At 34.8% G+C, this 19173-nt stretch overlaps 3 protein-coding genes across 17 annotated transcripts; all 3 read left to right on the top strand.

The window, feature by feature from the left end:
* The first annotated feature begins 862 nt into the window (after window positions 1–862).
* Window positions 863–8785, top strand: LOC105265278 (lipase 1). Of its 9 annotated transcripts, none has more exons than XM_011302961.1 (10): window positions 863–881; window positions 2293–2337; window positions 2428–2833; window positions 3615–3813; window positions 4950–5064; window positions 6034–6283; window positions 6966–7124; window positions 7300–7384; window positions 7824–7966; window positions 8027–8785. In XM_011302961.1, the coding sequence occupies exons 3-10, from the start codon at window positions 2666–2668 to the stop codon at window positions 8174–8176; spliced, it is 1269 nt and encodes a 422-aa protein (XP_011301263.1). In that variant the 5' UTR covers window positions 863–881; window positions 2293–2337; window positions 2428–2665; the 3' UTR covers window positions 8177–8785. The 9 variants fall into 9 exon arrangements, with proteins under 9 accessions (XP_011301263.1, XP_011301415.1, XP_011301188.1 ...); XM_011303113.1 differs by lacking the exon at window positions 863–881 and adding an exon at window positions 1171–1330 and having other exon boundaries at window positions 2293–2331; XM_011302886.1 differs by lacking the exon at window positions 863–881 and adding an exon at window positions 1171–1330.
* Window positions 8786–8886: 101 nt separating this feature from the next.
* On the top strand, window positions 8887–11908 carry LOC105265753 (lipase 3). 2 transcript variants are annotated; one of them, XM_011303564.1, is made up of 7 exons: window positions 8887–9000; window positions 9388–9586; window positions 9948–10065; window positions 10138–10300; window positions 10530–10685; window positions 11181–11411; window positions 11506–11908. In XM_011303564.1, the coding sequence occupies exons 1-7, from the start codon at window positions 8911–8913 to the stop codon at window positions 11674–11676; spliced, it is 1128 nt and encodes a 375-aa protein (XP_011301866.1). In that variant the 5' UTR covers window positions 8887–8910; the 3' UTR covers window positions 11677–11908. The 2 variants fall into 2 exon arrangements, with proteins under 2 accessions (XP_011301866.1, XP_011301786.1); XM_011303484.1 differs by having other exon boundaries at window positions 10138–10387.
* A 557-nt stretch (window positions 11909–12465) lies between these two features.
* Cln7 (CLN7/MFS domain-containing 8) lies at window positions 12466–18782 on the top strand. 6 transcript variants are annotated; one of them, XM_011303918.1, is made up of 10 exons: window positions 12466–12576; window positions 14897–15163; window positions 15743–15884; window positions 15946–16189; window positions 16397–16485; window positions 16688–16904; window positions 17370–17469; window positions 17543–17677; window positions 17837–17946; window positions 18106–18782. In XM_011303918.1, exons 2-10 carry the CDS (start codon window positions 15132–15134, stop codon window positions 18618–18620), a joined length of 1584 nt encoding a protein of 527 aa, XP_011302220.1. In that variant the 5' UTR covers window positions 12466–12576; window positions 14897–15131; the 3' UTR covers window positions 18621–18782. The 6 variants fall into 6 exon arrangements, with proteins under 6 accessions (XP_011302220.1, XP_011302154.1, XP_011301992.1 ...); XM_011303852.1 differs by having other exon boundaries at window positions 12466–12926; XM_011303690.1 differs by having other exon boundaries at window positions 12466–13094.
* Window positions 18783–19173: the final 391 nt, after the last annotated feature.

Raw genomic sequence — 19173 nt, 5'->3', positions numbered from 1 at the left:
TTGGTAGAGGGATTTTACTTACGTTTTTTTCTTTTAACATTCGAATTAACAGTTAATTCTATATATATGAAATCTATATTCTATATAGATTCCATATATATAGTTTTAAAGACCGGTGAAATATGCAGGTAAAAATAATTTTATGGCACACGTGAAAGAAGAAGCACTTTTCTGCACGCATCCGGCATAAAGAACTCTCTTTTCCCACTAATACCATTAATGTTTATCTGATACATGTGAAAGAATTTTCTGTCACTTGTAGCATATACTATATCTCATCACGTTTGACAGACAAAAATGATTTCTTTCTAAAAACAATTTTTTTAATCAATCAACGGCCAATTTCGCATGAATTCCTTCATAAGGCGGTAATAAAATCCTCAGAGACCGGAAAAATATGATCGCAAAAAAAAAGATTTTTTGCACCACAGTTCTGGTTTAAATTGTACTTTGAACTGTTTTTGGCGAACGGTGACAGTAAAATTGTTTACGTCTGCGTATTATCCCTACCAAATTTCCTAATCGGGGGTTGATTTATTCTCATCGCTCTTCTCTCGAAGACCAGACCAGACTTAATTCTGTCTCGGTTCTCCATATTTATGCAAAAAACCAACAGAAGTTCTGCCTCGCATAACAATGCACGAGTTCGAGAAGAAAGGATAAACAAGGAAGAATGGACAAAGCGGGAAGAGCGGTCTTAACACCAAGGTGACGATGTTGATGATTTTCTGCAGAGGTGCGTCAATGACGTGTGTTTCATATAAGAATCGGACATCTCAACCCGGTTCTTAGTTCATACTCGACTGCCTCGAAATTCTTCGGGAGTTCCTTCGCGGTAGCCCGTTGATAGTCGGGGAAAACACGTAACAATATATAATTAAGTAAAAGAGCTTTTCTGAAATATTTGCACATTCGGTCAATGAGGACATTAACGCGAACAGAAGTTGCGGTGAAATTGATTAGTAGTTAAAGTACAATGAGTAATTACAATCTTTAAAAACTCAAACCTCACAGAAATCGTGTAATTTGCGTCAAATTTCCAGAGTTTCCAGTTTTGGAAAATTTCAGGATTTATTGCCGATATCTCCTTGTTTTCTATCTTTGGGAAATTTCTGGAAAATCGAGGATCAGGTTGGCGTGAAAAAATACATCATTTTTGAGTTTTATAATTACTCAATTACTTGTGACAATCACAAATTTTTATAATCGTGTGTCTATTTTTATAAATTTTTGAGTGTTGTGTTGTGAATTCAGTTAGTTTGAGAGTTAAGGAGATTTTCTTAAATGGTTAGATAACTTTGACTAGGGAGTGGACAAATTTCAGTAAGCGGTACGGTAATTTTCCTCAAGCGGCTAAAACCATATGGATATTTAACGAACCGGTCATTTTTACAGATTTTTTCTCTTCACGACTTACTAATGACTCGCGCGATAACGAATATTATCGCTGTTTCGACATTAGTCAAGTCAATTGTTTAACAAGTTTTAGTACTTCGGTTTTAGTGACTGCGCATATCTGTCCTAATCCACTCACAATATGTGACAACTATAAAAGTAAAAGATAAGAGAAAAACACTCGAATAAAGAAATAAAAATGGAGGTGTCGATTTTTCCAGAATCATTCGTCATTGGGATTTTTTAAAATAAATCGCAAGTACTCAGGAAAATGGAAAAAAGTGATTTTATGGGAGTGGATAAACATTCAGAATCAGGAGGTAATCGTGAAAATTCTGGAGGCTTTTGACCGGTGGAACTTGACATTCAAAAAAATTGTATTCACGCGATATTCATTACATAACTCCACAAGGCAGAATACACTGAAACCTTCGGGGCTGTTCCTAATAGTTTAGCCTCAACGAGTTCTAAAACGTCCATAAGCCGTCATAAATCATCGGATTAATGCCATTACAATGGACCCCATTAGATGTATTCAGTTAAAAATGAGAGCAACAACAGAAAAAAGTGTTTTTTCGCTATATTCGCCTTTTTCATTCATTAAGAATATCTAACAAAATAAATCATAACTCATGACTCTAAGCCATGCAAGTCTTATGAAAAATATTTCAATAGAATAAATTGTACAGAAAAATCGAGTTCACTCCACGTTTATCAAATTTCTTCTTCAAAATTTTCCCCTTTTGTTGTACACGAACAGAAATTTCAGATGAAAATTTCTGTAACTTAATGGTGTGGTGTAATGATAATTCAGGAATTCCTAGAACAAAATCTGAGTGAAAATTACACGGAAAATTCCAATTTTTCTTCATAGTTTTATAATTTTCTCTGCTACAGACGTCTTCGACTTGCCACTACATTATACGACTATTAACCGTGAGGGTAAATTTTATGATAAATCATTCGCCGTGTTGAAAACTTCAATTTCATTCGCCGATTCCGAGACTAATTAGCTAACAATTGCGATTATAGAAAAATGAAGAGAATTTTTTAAACGACAATGCAAGTCCTGTGCAACACGGTGGGGCTGATGACTAACTGATAGAGTGGCTTATCTGTATGACGGGTTGAGGTGAACACCAGTGGCTGGCGATCTGCACATGCGGCTGCAGTTTTAAGTTTTACTGGGAAAAAATCAAATCGCGATTGCTCAACTCAACTGGTGAAGGAGCTTCATTTTAATTTTTTTTTCATTGCCCGGAGTGTAAATATGGAGAAGAAAGGGTTCTGTGTGATGATGCTGTTGGCGTTTTTGCCAAATGGAGTTTTATCCTTGTTTCTACGTGAATTAATTTTTCCGCGAATACCAACATTGAATAGAGTTCGGGCAATCACTGAGGCGCGATCCATCGAGCGAGACTATGCAGTACTAGACTTTGTGAGTATTAATTATAATCAGAGTGATGCTAATTACCATGTGGCATCGATAATTTGTTATTGTATGAGTGCGAATTAATTAAGGGCAAATACTATTGACCGAGTTCTTGAATTTCACATTAGAGTTTAATCCGCGACTGGATCAAGGGTGACGGGTTTAATCGGAGCTGATGACGAGTCCATCGGCTCGCAGCATCAGCGGAGGTGCACAGTCTGGTGGCTAATCAATTTTTAATGAGTATTACATGTTGTTATAGGCAATTGTCAGTCAGGCGACAGTCTGGTTAGCATCCTCATAAAAATTATATATGCTTCGAGATTTTATGTGGAGATAGTGTGGACCAGGTTGTGACCAGCAGATTTTATTTTCGGACTTGTGATCTCAAATTGCGAATCCCAAGTACAATACGGAAACTTTAAATATTTTTAATTGAGATTTCAATATTTGCTGGTGTTAGATAAATCGTAAGTCGCCTTCTGAAAGATAGACATTCAAGGATTTTTAGATTTCATTCCAGATATTAGAAAATCTCTGTTTGAGTCCTCAAAGTCTTAAATTAGATTTATTGTCGGAGGGCTGAAGGTGAAATTCATGATTCAAATTGAGACTTTCAAGTCTTAAGTTGAACTATTTACTCAGTTTAAGTTGAGAATTTCAAGTCTCAAATTAATACTTTCAAATATCGAGTCGAGGCATTTAAATCTTAAAAAAAGAATTCTTCCTTTTAATATAAAGAGACGAATGAGGTGAGCTTTTTTCATCAGTCTTGTATTTTTTTCAGATTGGACTCGTTGAGAAACATGGGTATCCCGCACAGGAGCACAAGGTTGTCAGCAAAGATGGATACAAATTGGTAATCCACAGGATCCCAGGCAGCCCGATGTCTCCTCCACGAAGTGGAAAGCCTGTTGTCCTCCTCCAACACGGGATATTCGGGTCCTCCGACCACTGGGTCCTCATGGGGCCGCAGAAAGACCTCGGTGGGTAATTTACCTGAAAAGCGTATCATAAACCTGTTCTTATCACATATCGCGACTTTGGGACTTAAGGATATTGCCGACATCTTCTGATTTTCCAACTTCAGTGTTTAAAAATAAAATGAAATAAATTAAAATGTTCCTACGTTGTCGGTAAACTTTTGCAAAAATTTACAAAACTTCACGAAAGCCAAAAATTATAAAAAATAGTCCTGCGCAGATGCAAATTTATCACGTTTTTGGAGAAATTAACAAAAAATACGAAAAATCAGAAGATATTGGCAATAACTCCTCAAAATCCAGAATCGGTGCATTCTCTTTTTTTATTATAGATTTCCGCTGCACCTTCATTTATTATTTATTTTTCATTCCGGCGTTATTAAGTGGTTTTGAATAATTGATATAAACCAATAAATTCCTGTGGAATCGCGTCAGTGCGTCAGTGGAGGATTTGAGATACTGCTCTTTCGTTAGTATATGAAACAACTGGAATTTTATAAACAATGATTGTCAAGAGAATATCATCGGCTTTAGTTTCGATAAAAGTATTAAACACTGGAATTTCCGATGAAAACATGAATATTTATTATCAAATTCCACTGCATTGTCAATTAATTAAGAGTTCGTTAAAATTCCTCTACCTGGGAATTATGCAAAGTGTCGTAGAATAATTGAGTGGAAGTGAAAGATTGCAATTGATATTTCAAATGGAGTTTTGAATTTTCAATTATGGAATTCCTTGAAATGTCAGAAAAACTAAGGCCATAATATTTAAGTAACAAGTATCCAATTAGGTAGAAATAATTCTTGATACCATAAAACTTTTTACGATACCACCACCATAAATAAAACCGCTAGGTGATACAGCAACCCCGGGAGATCGTTATCCTCATCAACGCGAAAATCCGGGAAGTTTGATTGGCAAGTTCATGCCAAGGTGAACAGGTTCACTGGCTCGTCTTGCTAATTGAGGATTAAAGTGTTACATACTAGGGAATTCATATTGTTCTCGGTGAAGCTCAGGTGAATAATGACTGTGGATTGATTACTGAGAAGAACTACGGATTTATTGAATGATTACGTTAAGAATGGGAACGCATGAGCCTTGGGTTGCTAAACATCTCCATTTCCTTTCACAGCATTCATGCTAGCTGATGGGGGGTATGACGTGTGGATGAGCAATGTCAGGGGCAACACCTATAGCAGAGAACATGAGGAGTTGTGCCCAGCTGATCAGCAGTTTTGGCAGTTCAGGTGAGGCCCAGGGATCGCATGCTCTGAGAGAATAATTCAGTAAACCTATTTTTTCACGACCAAATAAATTTTTTATGAGTTTTTGTTATTTGTTCGGTAGTTTTTATGAAATTATATCTGGATAGTTTAATCTTTTGATATTTTCATTCTTCAGCAAATTGTAGTAAAAAAAATAGTTCTAATGACAGTTATATCCAACTGAAACGAAAAAATGAATTATTTAATTGTATTATATTATTATTTTTTGTAACTATTCAGGAATTGGAAATGTTTTTCTAAATTGAATGCATCCTCAGGTAGATTTTAACGAATACTAGGGTTTATTTATCGCTTTCTGCAAATTGTTTGCGATTATTAATTTATTTCTCTCGTTAATTTTCACATCATTTTTTTTTGTTTTATACTCAATTTTTTTTTTAATGTTCCGAATTACTCGCCCCGTTGACAAATTAAACGAAATATATTCTATTTATTTGTTCTGTTCTTCATTTTCATACGAATAACCGATTCATTTGAAGATTCAAGAATTATTGAGGGATTAAAATATATAATTAAATATAATCTCAATAGTTCTGATCACTATGAAGGCCCGATAGTTAATTATTAAATGAGTACAGATCAATTAGCAGCAAAGAGGATCAAGATTGGGTGTTTAAAAATGCAAAAATAATTCTCAAGAATAATTTATTTAATAAATATTTGAAATTCCCTGAATTGTCGGTAGATCCAGAAGCTGCTGAAACTCGATGCTCATAAATTTTCCATGAATGAGTGATTTAAGAAAATTTGATAATTTTTTATTTGAAAATTCATGAGTAATTTTCAAGCAGTGAAGTCACGAGAATTGCGCAATAGAATAATATGAGCAACATATTTGCTACATTTTTGTTATTGCCCGTGAGTTATGTCTCTCAGAAACAATTATATTTCATATGGTTACAAGAATCTATGGTGCAATTTATTGTGCAGTTACCACGAAATGGCGGTTTATGATCTACCAGCTGTGATAGATTACGCACTGGAGGTATCCAGAGAGAAGGCGTTGCACTACGTCGGGCATTCCATGGGTACAACCATGACCTTTGTACTTCTTTCTATGGTACCTGAGTACAACGATAAAATCAAACTTGCTGTGGCTCTAGCACCCATTGCCCTGTGGAAGGTTCAGCCCACCATACCCATGACTGTACTCATGGAGCAGAATTTCAATTTTTTCAAGGTACACGGCATTTTTCGAAATCCAAAACTAGATCTATGAGCATAACACATCGAGAAATGCTCTCGTAAAATACGAGATTTGAAAATAATTTACCTCTTTGAAATTGAAAATAAATTTGAAAAAAATTTGAAATTGAAAATAAATCATTCACGATTTATTTAAGTTATAAATTACCAGATCAATCGGGTAATTGAAGGAATAAATACCGTATATTACTCAATATCTTCTAGTTTCCTAGATTGAGATAATGAAGGAGGATTTCAAAAACGGAAATTATGATTAAAATTTAATGTATGAGATTGCCTGTGTAATGGACACGGTAACAATCATAACATACGGCATTTTGTCTAAATGACAGAAATTTTTAGTATTTTAATAAAATCTTTTGACAATATCTTGTTGGTAAAACTCATTGCGCTGTAGGAAAAACGTCTGTACACAAATTTTAATGGAAAATACGAGGAAAGCGTGAAATAAAGAAAAAAAAATCATAATTTCCGGTGCTTGTATCGTAATTACCGATTTTTTCAATCGCAAATTACGATTTTAAAAGCGTAAAGTTTCCTTTCAAATCTTGTGTTTCATGAGAACATTTTTCTGTGAATACAACTATTTATCAAACTAGACAATGTCAAGTTTTATTTTAATAAAAAAATTGATTGATCATCTGCATCGATTCCAGGGGCTTTTGGACAGGAATAATATCGGTGAATTGTTTCCGCAAACCACTACTAATGCCAAGTTGGCCAGAGCAATCTGCAGCGATGGAACGATTACTCAATCGGCTTGCCTGACGCTAATGTCCGCACTTTCCGGGCACGATCCGTATCAAATTAACTCTGTGAGGAGATTTACTTAGTTTTTTTTTTATATTTATGCATAGATCGCTCTCTTACTCCCGCAGTAAAATACACTTTGACCCACTCACTAGACTAGACTATATACTCTCCAGAAAACCTCAAGAACACCAATTCCACTGAGATATTTTCAACTTAAACTAAATTTAAAATTTTCAGACGATTTTGCCGTACATGTTCTCATACTTCCCAGCCGGTGGATCAGCTCAGACATTATACCACTACGCTCAGAATATAAGAACAGGTGAATCATAAAAAAATCATAAAAAAATTCTTGACAAATGAAAACAATAGCACGGAGGGAAAAATTCACGGAGGAAAAAATTAACGAAAATAGTCTATACGTAGAAAAATATTGAACCGCCACACAAATTACCGTGATTTTTTTCCGTGAGGGACAATCGACGAGACATAGCCTTTATAGTCTTAATAAAAATAAACCTAAATACAATCTGTCAACGAAATTAAATAAAATTAGAAATACAAGCAATAGGATTTCATCCTATTGATTTCAATTACAAAAACGTTATCAAAAACTTGCCATATAAAATCAATAATTACTCAGACAATTCGATAATTAATACACATTGTAGTTGGCATTGTCTTTTTCGTCAGCCGCTAAATTATATTCCATACAGTAATAATAAAGGCGTTGTAAATTAACGAATTCATTTTTATCACAGGTGTTTTCCAGCAATACGATTACGGTTACATCCAAAATTTCAAGCTGTACAGCCGAAAGCGACCGCCAGTCTACGACGTGAAGAAAATAACAGCTCCATTCGCGTTGATCTATGGCCCAAACGATCCATTGAGCCGGGAAGCGGTAATTAAATAGTGAGTTCTACCCATTTGGTTAATTAATTGAACGTTAAAATACTTGTAGAATATCAACGAGCTCGCGAGGAGACTGCAGAACGTAGTGACAGTGGAAAAGGTGCCCTACAAGTATTTCAATCATCTCGACTTTATATGGGCACAAGACGCCAGCAAACTCCTGTACGATAGGATAATGGAGTTACTTAAGAGGTTCTGAGGGGTCCGCCGACTGATATTTAAATATTCAAGTGTAAATAAATTCTGTACGTTATTATTCGTGACTATTCACTGGCGTGTTTGTTCATCTCTGAGGCAATCAGCAGATAAAAATTTATTCATAAGATTGTTCATGATTATAATGCAGTTGAAAACAGAAAAAGAGGAAGGTCTCACTCATTCGATTCATGTTGACACTTCAACGAATATCGACGAGCTAAATTAAATAGACGAAATCAATTAATTATTCGCAAATGAATAATTATTACATTAAAATTATATATAACTGATTATGGCTGAAGACCCTCGGGTGATCCAGTGGGAGATCCACTTGCATCTTGTAACGAATCACGTTGAAATATAAAATATAGTTGCCATAAAAGACCTAGTCGGCCGTAAATGAATGCAAGAATACAAATAAAAAATAAAAATTACGTTGAATATTATACTGACTGGATTCCTTCAAGTTCAATTTTTATAGATATTGAATGATTATTATCCTAGCAACCATTGCCCTGAATTATTCCAATTGACAGCGCCCTGAAAATAATCTTATTCTCTATGATCCACGTGTATCAAATTCCGAGACCTCGTGATCTGTCTCCTGACGGTGGAAAAAAACCACAAGGACATTTTTTTGATTGAATCCTCTGCAAAAACTGGATAATGACTGCGGAAGAAATTCATACCATCGAAGATAGATCGAGTTGATATTAGTAATAATTTTTACGCGGTATGAACATGTTTTCAATTGTCATCTGCCTGACGCAGTTATTTGCGTTGGGTGTCAGCAAACCCGTGGCATTCAAAGGGCACCTCAATTTCGTGAGTTATTTTGATTATTTAATATTTCAATATTTCCGAAGGTATTTTATACGTTGCGAACGGACAAGTACCAATCGACAAGTGAATACTGTAACTGCAAGTGTATATTTTATTTTTCATTTCTTTTCAATAAAAAGCTATATAAAAATGTTCTAAATAGGAATCTATGTATATATACATTATAAGTATTAACAAAATCATTTTCATAAGCTAAGTTTTGCGACGAAAAACGGTGACACTGCGTTACATCTGAATTTTCCAAAAGGAAAGACAAATATACAATGCAATTGGTACGAAACATGCCTTTTGGTAGCAAAATATTCTTGTACGTGAGGGTTAATATTCTGTAAGCAATATGTGAATATTCAGACGTGGACTCGTGTCTAGACTGAATTGGTGGAGCAATATGGGTACACACCGGAATCCCATGTTGTAACAACTGAAGACGGGTACAACATACGTTTGGATAGGATATCAGGGGCTCCTACATCACCTGAAGCCCCAGGAAAACCTGTGGTTTATCTACTTCATGGGCTCGGTGTAGCTTCTGAGGCTTGGATACTCTGGACTCCCAATAACAGTCTTGGTACATCAACTACTTTTATTAATAATGAAATTAGCAAACATTTGCAAAATATCTACACCTGCTACACCTGTACAATATCAGTCAATTATTACAACAATGACACTCATACATTTTTTTTAACCCTCCATTTTCTTACGTGTATCGTAATGTACTCTTTTGTACACTGTGAAAAAAATCCATCGAAAATTCCTCGCATTTTAGGAAATGTTCATCATATTAGAGTTTTATGAAAGTTCTCATAATTTTTGGGATTTTAAATTGTTATTTTAGGCGGAAAAGGTGACAAACTACCAATTTTTGTGGTTTCCTTGGATTAATTTACTGCATGAAATTAACTGAATAAATTATTAAATTCTTTTAGCTTTCCTTCTTGCTGATGCTGGATATGACGTGTGGTTGGGTAACATCAGAGGGACCACCCACGGTCGTTCCCATCAGTCTTTGGATCCTGATAAAGATAGAGAGTTTTGGAATTTCGAGTAAATTTTTTGAGTAAAATGCACATATTTTAGGTAATAAAATTTGAATGTTAATTTCGATTGCGTTCACAGCCTCACAACAATTTCCACAATGGACCTGCCAGCACAGGTGGATTTCATATTGGAAAAAACCGGAGAATCAAAGCTGACGATAATTGGCCACTCGATGGGCACAACTTTGAGTTACATATTTCTATCAGAAAAACCAACTTACAACAATAAAGTTAATTTGGTGGTGAGTCTGGCTCCCATTGCCTACTGGCATCCCAAAACTCTGGGGATTATTAGAATATTCATGAATGCTGCTTTTGAAACTGCAAAAGTACGTTGTGACGCCAGTTCAATAATATAAATATTCAATTTGAAAGAATCAGTTGGGAAAATTTATGATCATTCGAAATTGGATTGCGATGGCGATTATTGCAACGATTTACTAATTACAATAATTATTCTCATGTGCACAGCTTTTAGTTGCTGGACCTGATATAAATGCAGAAGTCATGCCACACGGTCCTCACGTCGTGAAATTCGCTGACGACTACTGCAATCCTAATATCAGCGATATATGTTTAAAATTCGCTAATATTTTTATGCAGAAAACGACAAGTCCACTGTCTTTCGTACGTAATTTTTCAATTTTTTTTTTGACCCACTTTTTCTTTCCTACTATCCTCGCTGTGTAATTTTTCAATTCACTCGCATCTATTTCACACACTGAATTCCTATAATCTTTATAAATTTTACGAAATAATTGAATTACGATTGAGTTTATATTGATTGTTCTATAAACTTCCGAATTTTTACAATTTATTTAAGATTACCGGTTTTTTAAATTTTCTGACAGATTGGTGAACGAATTGACTCGAAAAAATATCGTTTGTGCATTTTTTTATTATTTAATTTCGATTTTTCCTATCATTTTCTTATAAAGTTTTATGGATTGACGAGAATTTAGAGAAATGCAGGAAAATTATTGCACGGTCATGAGATTTTGGAAGTCAATGAATAATGATAGAATTCTGTATAAAAATAGAAAAACCGGTAGTATTGACTGAAAGGGAGAAGAATGTAGTCTCGAGTAGAATTATAAATATATTTACATGTTGAAAATTTAGGAGGAACTAAGGCACTTGATGGAATACGCACCGGCGGGTTCGTCTTTACGACTCCATCACCATTATCTCCAGAATATTAATTCGGGTAATTTCCAAAAATACGATTATGAATCAACTGCTGCTAATATTGAGCATTACGGTCAGGAGACGCCGTCGAAATATAATTTGAGCAACATTGATACGCCTGTTGTCCTTATCTACATAAAAAACGACTTCTTCTCTCCGGAGATTGTAAATATGATGATTAATACTCTAAAAAAATGACACAAAGTATTTTTTTGCACCTGGAATTATTGGAACTAACGATTTGTCATTATACTTGCAGAGTACGCGGATTTTAGAGAAGCATCTACCGAATATAGTCGTCTCCGAAGCCGTTCCTGATAAGGCTTTTGTTCATGCTGATTTCATTTTTCATAAAAATGTGAAAGCAGTCATTTACGATAGAGTCATTAAACTCATTGGGGAGATCCTGAAAATTGAGAGGAAATTGTGAAGAGTTATTATAACAGCCACTTACGAGTGAGGGATGAATTTGTGGTAATTCTCGATAAGTCCCCGGAAATTAGAACTTTTTACTATGTTTATAAAAGGACATAGAAAATACTTAGAATCAACATTGAATTATAATATTTTTCTCTGCTCGGAAATCCGTGAGGTGTTTCAGTTATCGACAGCAGATCATTCAAGAATGAAGAAATACATAATAAAAAAAATTGCGTACAAAATGCTGTTGGAAATCTTGAGAATAATGTCCAAAAATTTATAACATTCCCCGAAAAATTCCGGGAATGTTCGATCCTGAAATCCATCAGTTTCTCCAATCCTATGGATAGGTGCCTAGATTCTAAAAAAAAAATGAGTGATCGCCGTCTTGCCTTCAGCAAGTAGTTTCCAACAATGTGAATTTCCAAAAAAAAAGGCAATTAGTTCCTAATATTTTCCTCGTGATATTTTCTTTCCTAACTCATCTACTGATTCATCAAAATGATAATTCGGTTTTCCAAATTTCTGGCAATCCCACCCATATTCATATTCATCAGGTCTCCATTCTACTCGACTCCAGAATTTTTCTACTTGCATTTGAATCTCGCGCCAAAGCGAGCGCCATCTGCGAAACAATTCAAACGCCAGTGCAGACTCGAATTGACCTTAAGAATCACTTAAACAAAGATGCTGTATATTTAGAGAGGATTATAACAAGAATATTGTGCCCGAAACATTCGATAAAAAACAGAGAGCCACAGTGGGAGGTTTTAGTTGTTGTCTCTGCAGCTGCTGCATTGAAATTATGAGAGGAGGGGCTTTTGAACAGAGAGAAAGGCTGAGCGCATGTGATTGTCAGTAACAAGCTCTCAGTACAGTCCGATGACTCGTGCCACACTGGTGCAATTGGGTGCGTGTGTACTTGAATAAATACCCGAGAGTTTGACAGCCGCCATGAGTCCGCCAGTTATCGCTAATTTCTAGAATTTTTCTTAAATGAATCGACCTTCCCCATAGATTTAACAAACAATCCCCCTACATCTGCACAATTATCCACACATTACTCGGTTTTTTTCTCGTATCTTTTTATTCAAAGCATCTTCTTTACCTGGCCATTGTCTCGGCCTCTCGGTCAATCCAAAATAGCAGAGGACATTGCACGTGGAGGAATTTGTGGACGCGAGAAACTTTCAGCACCTGTGGAGCCAATTTCATATGCGCGCAATGTGTTTTTATTTTTATTATTGAAGTTTACTGTTGGTAAATTGATCTTGAGGTTTTACGTTTTTAGAATTGATTTTTTTAATAGCGATAAATTTGTATGACATTCGAACTTTATAAGGCGTCATGTAATGTCTCCAATATTCAGTGAAATTTTAAGAAAGTGGAATGAAACGGTGAAAGTTATCCAAAACTGTGGAGATTCAGGTCATTATTTTTTTCAAGTGCTCAATCTATTGAATATTTCAACTGTCATTAAAATCTCTATGTCTATTCATCATAAAAAACTGTTTTATTTTCAATGATTTTCCATAAATGTAGATTTCACGTAATTTGCAACCGATAATAATTTCAGATGAATAATAATACTAATATTAATTCAAAATATAATAATACTTCTTGAATATTTTTGTAACAGTGGAATACTAAAATTAAATTGGTAATCAAGAAATGTAGAAAATATACGGATATAATTAATGAATAGTTTATTTCGGTGTCTTAAAAGGCCGCTTTGTAATTGCGGATAGCGATTTTTTTTAGAGATACTTTTTGATTTTAGAAAATATGGGACATCATAGAAAATTCCGAACGAGATATCAATAAAATATATATTTATTGAGATATTTAAAATTATTGAAAGCACATAATGAGTCGTTACTGTTTAAAATCAAAGATTGGTTTTAGAAAAAAACCGCCATCAGGCAACTCCGATTGATAGGTCGATTCCACACCGCCATGACACTTGTTACATACTCTCCGCCATGACAGTTTTCAATACATGCTTTTTTTTACATGAGGAGCATGAGGAGGGAAAGGATAATGATAACGGTATACTCGAAGAGAAGCGAGAGTTCATCGCTTACTGATTCAATTTCCAGTCGCAGAGCTCGAACGCAATACGCGCTCTTCATTATCTTCGTTAAATATATTGCCTTTCGGGTGTTAATTACGCGCATGAATGAGTGAGGAGTGCTTATGACTTTCATAACTTCCGTTATCTTTTTTTCTGTCAATCATGACCTAGATCTGTGATTAAACGACCCCAACTTTGAGCGCAAATGTTCATTCAAATATTCGTAATGAGTTAAAATGGAAATTGAGCTGATTAATCAATTAATTTAGTTAATTGCTAATTAATAATCATTTTGGGCGTCATTAGGTAATTAATTAAGTTAATATGGAAGTTGGTAAACGGAAGAACTATAAGAAATCCTTGGGATCGTGATTATTATCGTTATCGAGCTATCGATTGCGCTTATAACGCGGAATAATAATTAATTATTCACAAGTTTGATTTCAGTAATTTTCTGCATGTCATTCGTGTCCCTGTGTAATGAGGGATTCGACGTCCGTTTATTTGTCGAGACTGTACGTATGGAACGCGGAATGTGGATTAATTCGTTTATTATCTCCTCTTTCATTATCTTTGACATATCAGCCTTTCCTATTGTCGATATATAGACAAAAGTCTCTTGATCGTTAAAAAAATTTCTTCATGTCAGAAAAATGTTTTTAGATAATAATAAAATCTCATTTTTTTAAAGGATTTTTTTTCAACTTTTATCTTTGTTTACAATTGACAATTTTAATCATTTTCTTAGAGAGTTATTGAAACGGAAAAACATACGATTTAAAATTGCTGGAAAACTTTAATCGATACTAGATAATTTGATAAAAATTTCACAAGTATTCTGTTTAATCAAGGAAATGTTTTCTAGCAGAAAGAAGTGATTGTTTTAAATTTGATAAATTACTTTGGATTTGATTTGGTATGGTAATGGAATGAAAAATGGAAGATTAATCTGTGCAGAAATTATTAAGGCTAACATATCGTAATAGTTCATCAGTTAAATGTCATGACAATATTTCATCACACTACAGTCGACCGGAAATCGTCCGATAAACATACGATAAAAAATACTACAAAATATATTGCAGTTGCCTTGATCGGTTACAATATTCACACGGTGTATTGCGTTTGTGATTCATTTTTTCGATTATTTTTTCAGGGAAACGAGTGGTTAGGATGTCAATGGACAATGGACAGTGAATCGCAATTCGTTATTTACTCACGTCTCAGATGACGAATACTCAGGATATAGTACGAACATTCGAGTTTCATTCCAACGATTGTTCGTCATATTCGTCTGTTCATACAGATGTGATACATATTTATGATTGGCAAACTGTGTGAATGGACTTTCATCGCGTGTCTTGAAAAAGAGGAAATTATCACTGAGGGATATGGAGCGCTTGCGCAAAAGATTTTTGAGAAGGTATACTAGGGTACAGAGATTGACGATTACTTTTCAAAGTTTACAGATGCCCTTTTTAACCAGAATTGTCGGTTTTTCAAGTGTTTTGATAAATTGTTAATCGGATTGACGCGAAAAAAAATAGCGATTTCGCCTTTGATCATTATTTAATGACAATGCTTCTCCGGTTTTGTTTCTAAACTTTTTATAAACTTATAAGGCTTTAGAAAATACAAGAAAATTATTGATGGCGCATGAAATTTCGTTTTATATTTTTTTTTATATATTTTTTTTGATTAACCGGATTAACACAACCGGATATCGCAATATCTCGACTTGTAATATTTTAGGAGGGGGGATATCTTGAGGGGTAATATTATTATTGACTAAAATTTAGAGCGGCGGTCGCTGTAATTTTTCATAAAAGGGGGTAGAACATGCTTACGTGAAAAACTGTCAATTCTTACAACGATAAATTAACGGCTTAAAAAAAATATGGATTTTAGAAAATATTTGATTAATTTAAAAGGAGCGGGTCTATTACACAAAAATCATTTTAACAATTTATTAAAATGGCCTAATTATCTGGAACTGTTTTAGGAGGCCGATAGATACCGATCTGGAGACACCTGAAGAGCAAAAAGAAAGATGGAAAAGCATATACATAATTTACTTCACAATGTTTCTAATGTCGCTGGGTTTCAGTATAATATTGTCGAGTATTTGGCCGTACTTAGATAGTGTAAGTGTTTTGAAATGGATTTTCCAATTAATTGAATGCCTGACTGATGTGGGGATTTTAGTTGGATCCAACGGCTGGAAAGATATTTATGGGCTACGTTGTAGCAGCAAATCCATTTGGGCAAATGTTATTTTCACCACTGATCGGTTGGTGGGGAAATAAAAGAGGTTCTGTGCGGTTACCAATGCTCGTAACTCTCGCACTTTTTGTTGTTTCCTCTGCGGCTTACAGTTTAGTACAGATCCTGCCAGGATCGCCGAAAATTTGGATGCTCACTGCCAGACTGGGGATCGGTATTAGTTCCGGTAAATAATTTTTTTCCATTTATATTGTCAATAGACGATTGTTCTCGGAACTCTTGATCGCGCATTGTCACTTGACATGACGAAGTTCTCATTTCAGTTTCTTCTGAGTTCCAACGAATTCCATTCATAACATTAAAAAATCTTTTTTTCTCTGTCGATGACATCAATTTAATGGACAGCGCTATTTAATTGCAATTTTATTTTTAGCAAATATTGCCCTTACGAGATCGTATCTTTCGGCAGCAACAGTATTAGCAGAAAAGATTCAAGCTGTTTCCATGGTATCTCTTGCCCAGGTATGATTCACTAGCTTCCACATTTAATGGGGCCATAAAACGTTTGCGATAATTTTGTTTTCAACAGAGCCAGCGTAAAATAGCAATATTTATGTTACTGTTACTAATACTAATGAAGCAAATGAAAGTAGATTCTGAGTCATTTGTGTGCAGTAACATTAATTTATGATGTTATCCTTTCCATTTCTATGTTCATATTTAGGTGTTGGGATTTGCCGTTGGGCCAGCCCTTCAGGCAGCAGTCACCCCAATAGGCAAAGGTTTTACGTTGCTGGGATTGCCCATAAATATGTACACAGCACCCGGCTGGTTGAACGTCATCATGGGAATAGCGAATTTTGTTCTGTTTTTGCCATATTTTTTCAAAGAGCGACACATCGCTACTCGTGAAGCCATGAGGGACCTGGGGAAAGTAACTGGTAACAGAAATTTACGGTCTGAATGAGTAGCTATCAGTATCGTGTCGTGTGCAAACGTCGTTTGCTAATTAAGTATTGAATGTTGAGAGATTTTCTATATAAGATTTTTTATGGGATTTCTTAGCGGATTTTTAATCAAATTTTGGTACTGAGGATAAATTTTTTTGGGGGGTACACTGAGAAAAATTCAGTAAAATGTAAATCTATTAGTGTCCGAGCGAAAACGCTCGTTATTATTGAATTAGATTTGAAACAATCAAAAATATTTTTGAAGTACCAATTTACCGATTTTTTACGAATTTGAAATAAGAATAAATCAATATACTGTTAATCAGATAGTTATATAAAATCGAAACAGAAAAATAAACTATTCAATTCTATTATATTAATTTTTCGTAACTATTGAGACGTTGAAAGGTATTTTTAAACTACTTCAATTCGCAGTTTTTTATTTTTTTTTTGCAGAAAAAGAAGCGTGGAAAGCTTATAAGCCAGATTATTTAGGAGCTTGGAGTTTGATACTCGCTTTTGGAATTCTAGTCTTCAATTTTATATTATTGGAAACGTGAGTCCTTGAATTTCTAGGAATTCGACGTTTAAACGGATCACAAAAATGAATAAAAATGTTTTGGTTGAAGGCTTGGAACACCTCTCATGCTGGACAATTTTGCTTGGACAAAACAAGACACAGTGGGGGCTATGGGAATAATGATGAGCGTCGGTGCAGTCCTCGCTTGTCTATCATTTGCAATGATCGAGCCTTTGTGCAAAAAGTAATCTCCATCACAAAATAAATAAACAATAAACGTATATTCCGCAACTCCGCATATTAAAAAAAAACGCATGCCAAACATTTTTCATTCCACGTGAGAACACACAAGTTAATTCACACTATTGTTAACTGAACTGATCGAATGATTTCTGATGATCAGGTTTAATGAACGAAAAATGCTGATCTGGGCAGGTTTCTTCTTGATGATAATAGGCAGAGTACTCATTATTCCATGGGGACCAGGAACACCAAGAATGGCGGAACTAGATCGTGAGTGATTTCACCTTTTCACCGAATTCCAAAATTAATTTAACTCCATTCAATATATGTATTAATATCCGGTTATTATCAATAATTAAAACCAAATGAAAAATCAATCAGTGAAAATTCGGATTGAGTATTATGGAGCTTTTGAATTTCTTTTTGCAGCAATAACCAATGCGACAAGTACGGAGAATGGCAATGGTACTGAAATAATTGGATGCCCAAGAACTCAAGAATGGTGTTATCACACTCCCATGATGACTCCCCTTCAATGGTTTATTGGCTATGTATTTACAACTATTGGTTACCCCATAGGGGTAACACTGACCCAAACAATATTCAGTACAATCCTGGGACCACGTCCGCAGGGCCTGTGGATGGGAATGCTAACGGGGACTGGTTGTGCCTCTCGAGTTCTGGGTCCCGTCTTCGTTGGTTACATCTACACGGTCTGGGGACCTTATCCCACCTTCGGAATAACCGGCTTTACCCTCATTGTGGGTATGATCTGGCTCATGTGCGTTGATAAACGATTAATTCCAAAAGTACCGGAAAGTAAGAAAAAAACTCAAAATGGAAATGTCGAGGTGGAGCTGCCGCTCTTCGGTGCACCAGAGAATCAGACCAATGAGATCGAGATGCAGAATTTGAATGAAAATTCTATACACAATGATAAATGATCTTGTGCTTTTTTAAAGCATGTGTACATATCTGTTGCAGATTTTTTCTGCGCATTAGACAATCATGTGAAATTTATTTTTGTATATCTCTAAGAGACGATCCGTGATCTTGCTAGTTATTTCAGTCTCAATTAATAAATAGCCAGTTAGGGTGAACATCAAGTGGTTTCTGTTAATTCCCTAAATACTTTTAATATTTAACCCGTAAAATACTTGGATTCATTTTGTTTTCATAAAAACATCTCTAAATTAAATCTGAAAAACGAAGTATGAGATTTCTAAAATGCAGGAAACCCGTGCAATATTTTACTGATAAATTTTCTGATGAGTTATGCAAAAATTTCATAATAATTAATTTATCATAAATGATAAGAGTATATTACAATATGAAACATAAATCACAATAGGAAAATATGATAAATGTTTAATTGATTCCGGTCAAGATCGGAGTTTTTCACGAATCTTACACAATCGTATTTATACTGCCTTTATTTACTCTCGCGTATGTTCTCAAGTGTGGAGTTTGAATGGAACAGTTAAATACCGTAACTTC

The sequence above is a fragment of the Fopius arisanus genome, unplaced genomic scaffold (assembly GCF_000806365.1).
Source record: "Fopius arisanus strain USDA-PBARC FA_bdor unplaced genomic scaffold, ASM80636v1 scaffold00001, whole genome shotgun sequence".
Classification (NCBI taxonomy): Eukaryota; Metazoa; Arthropoda; class Insecta; order Hymenoptera; family Braconidae; genus Fopius; species Fopius arisanus.
Note: the sequence above shows the minus strand (reverse complement) of the source record. Positions and strands in the feature narration are given on the sequence as shown.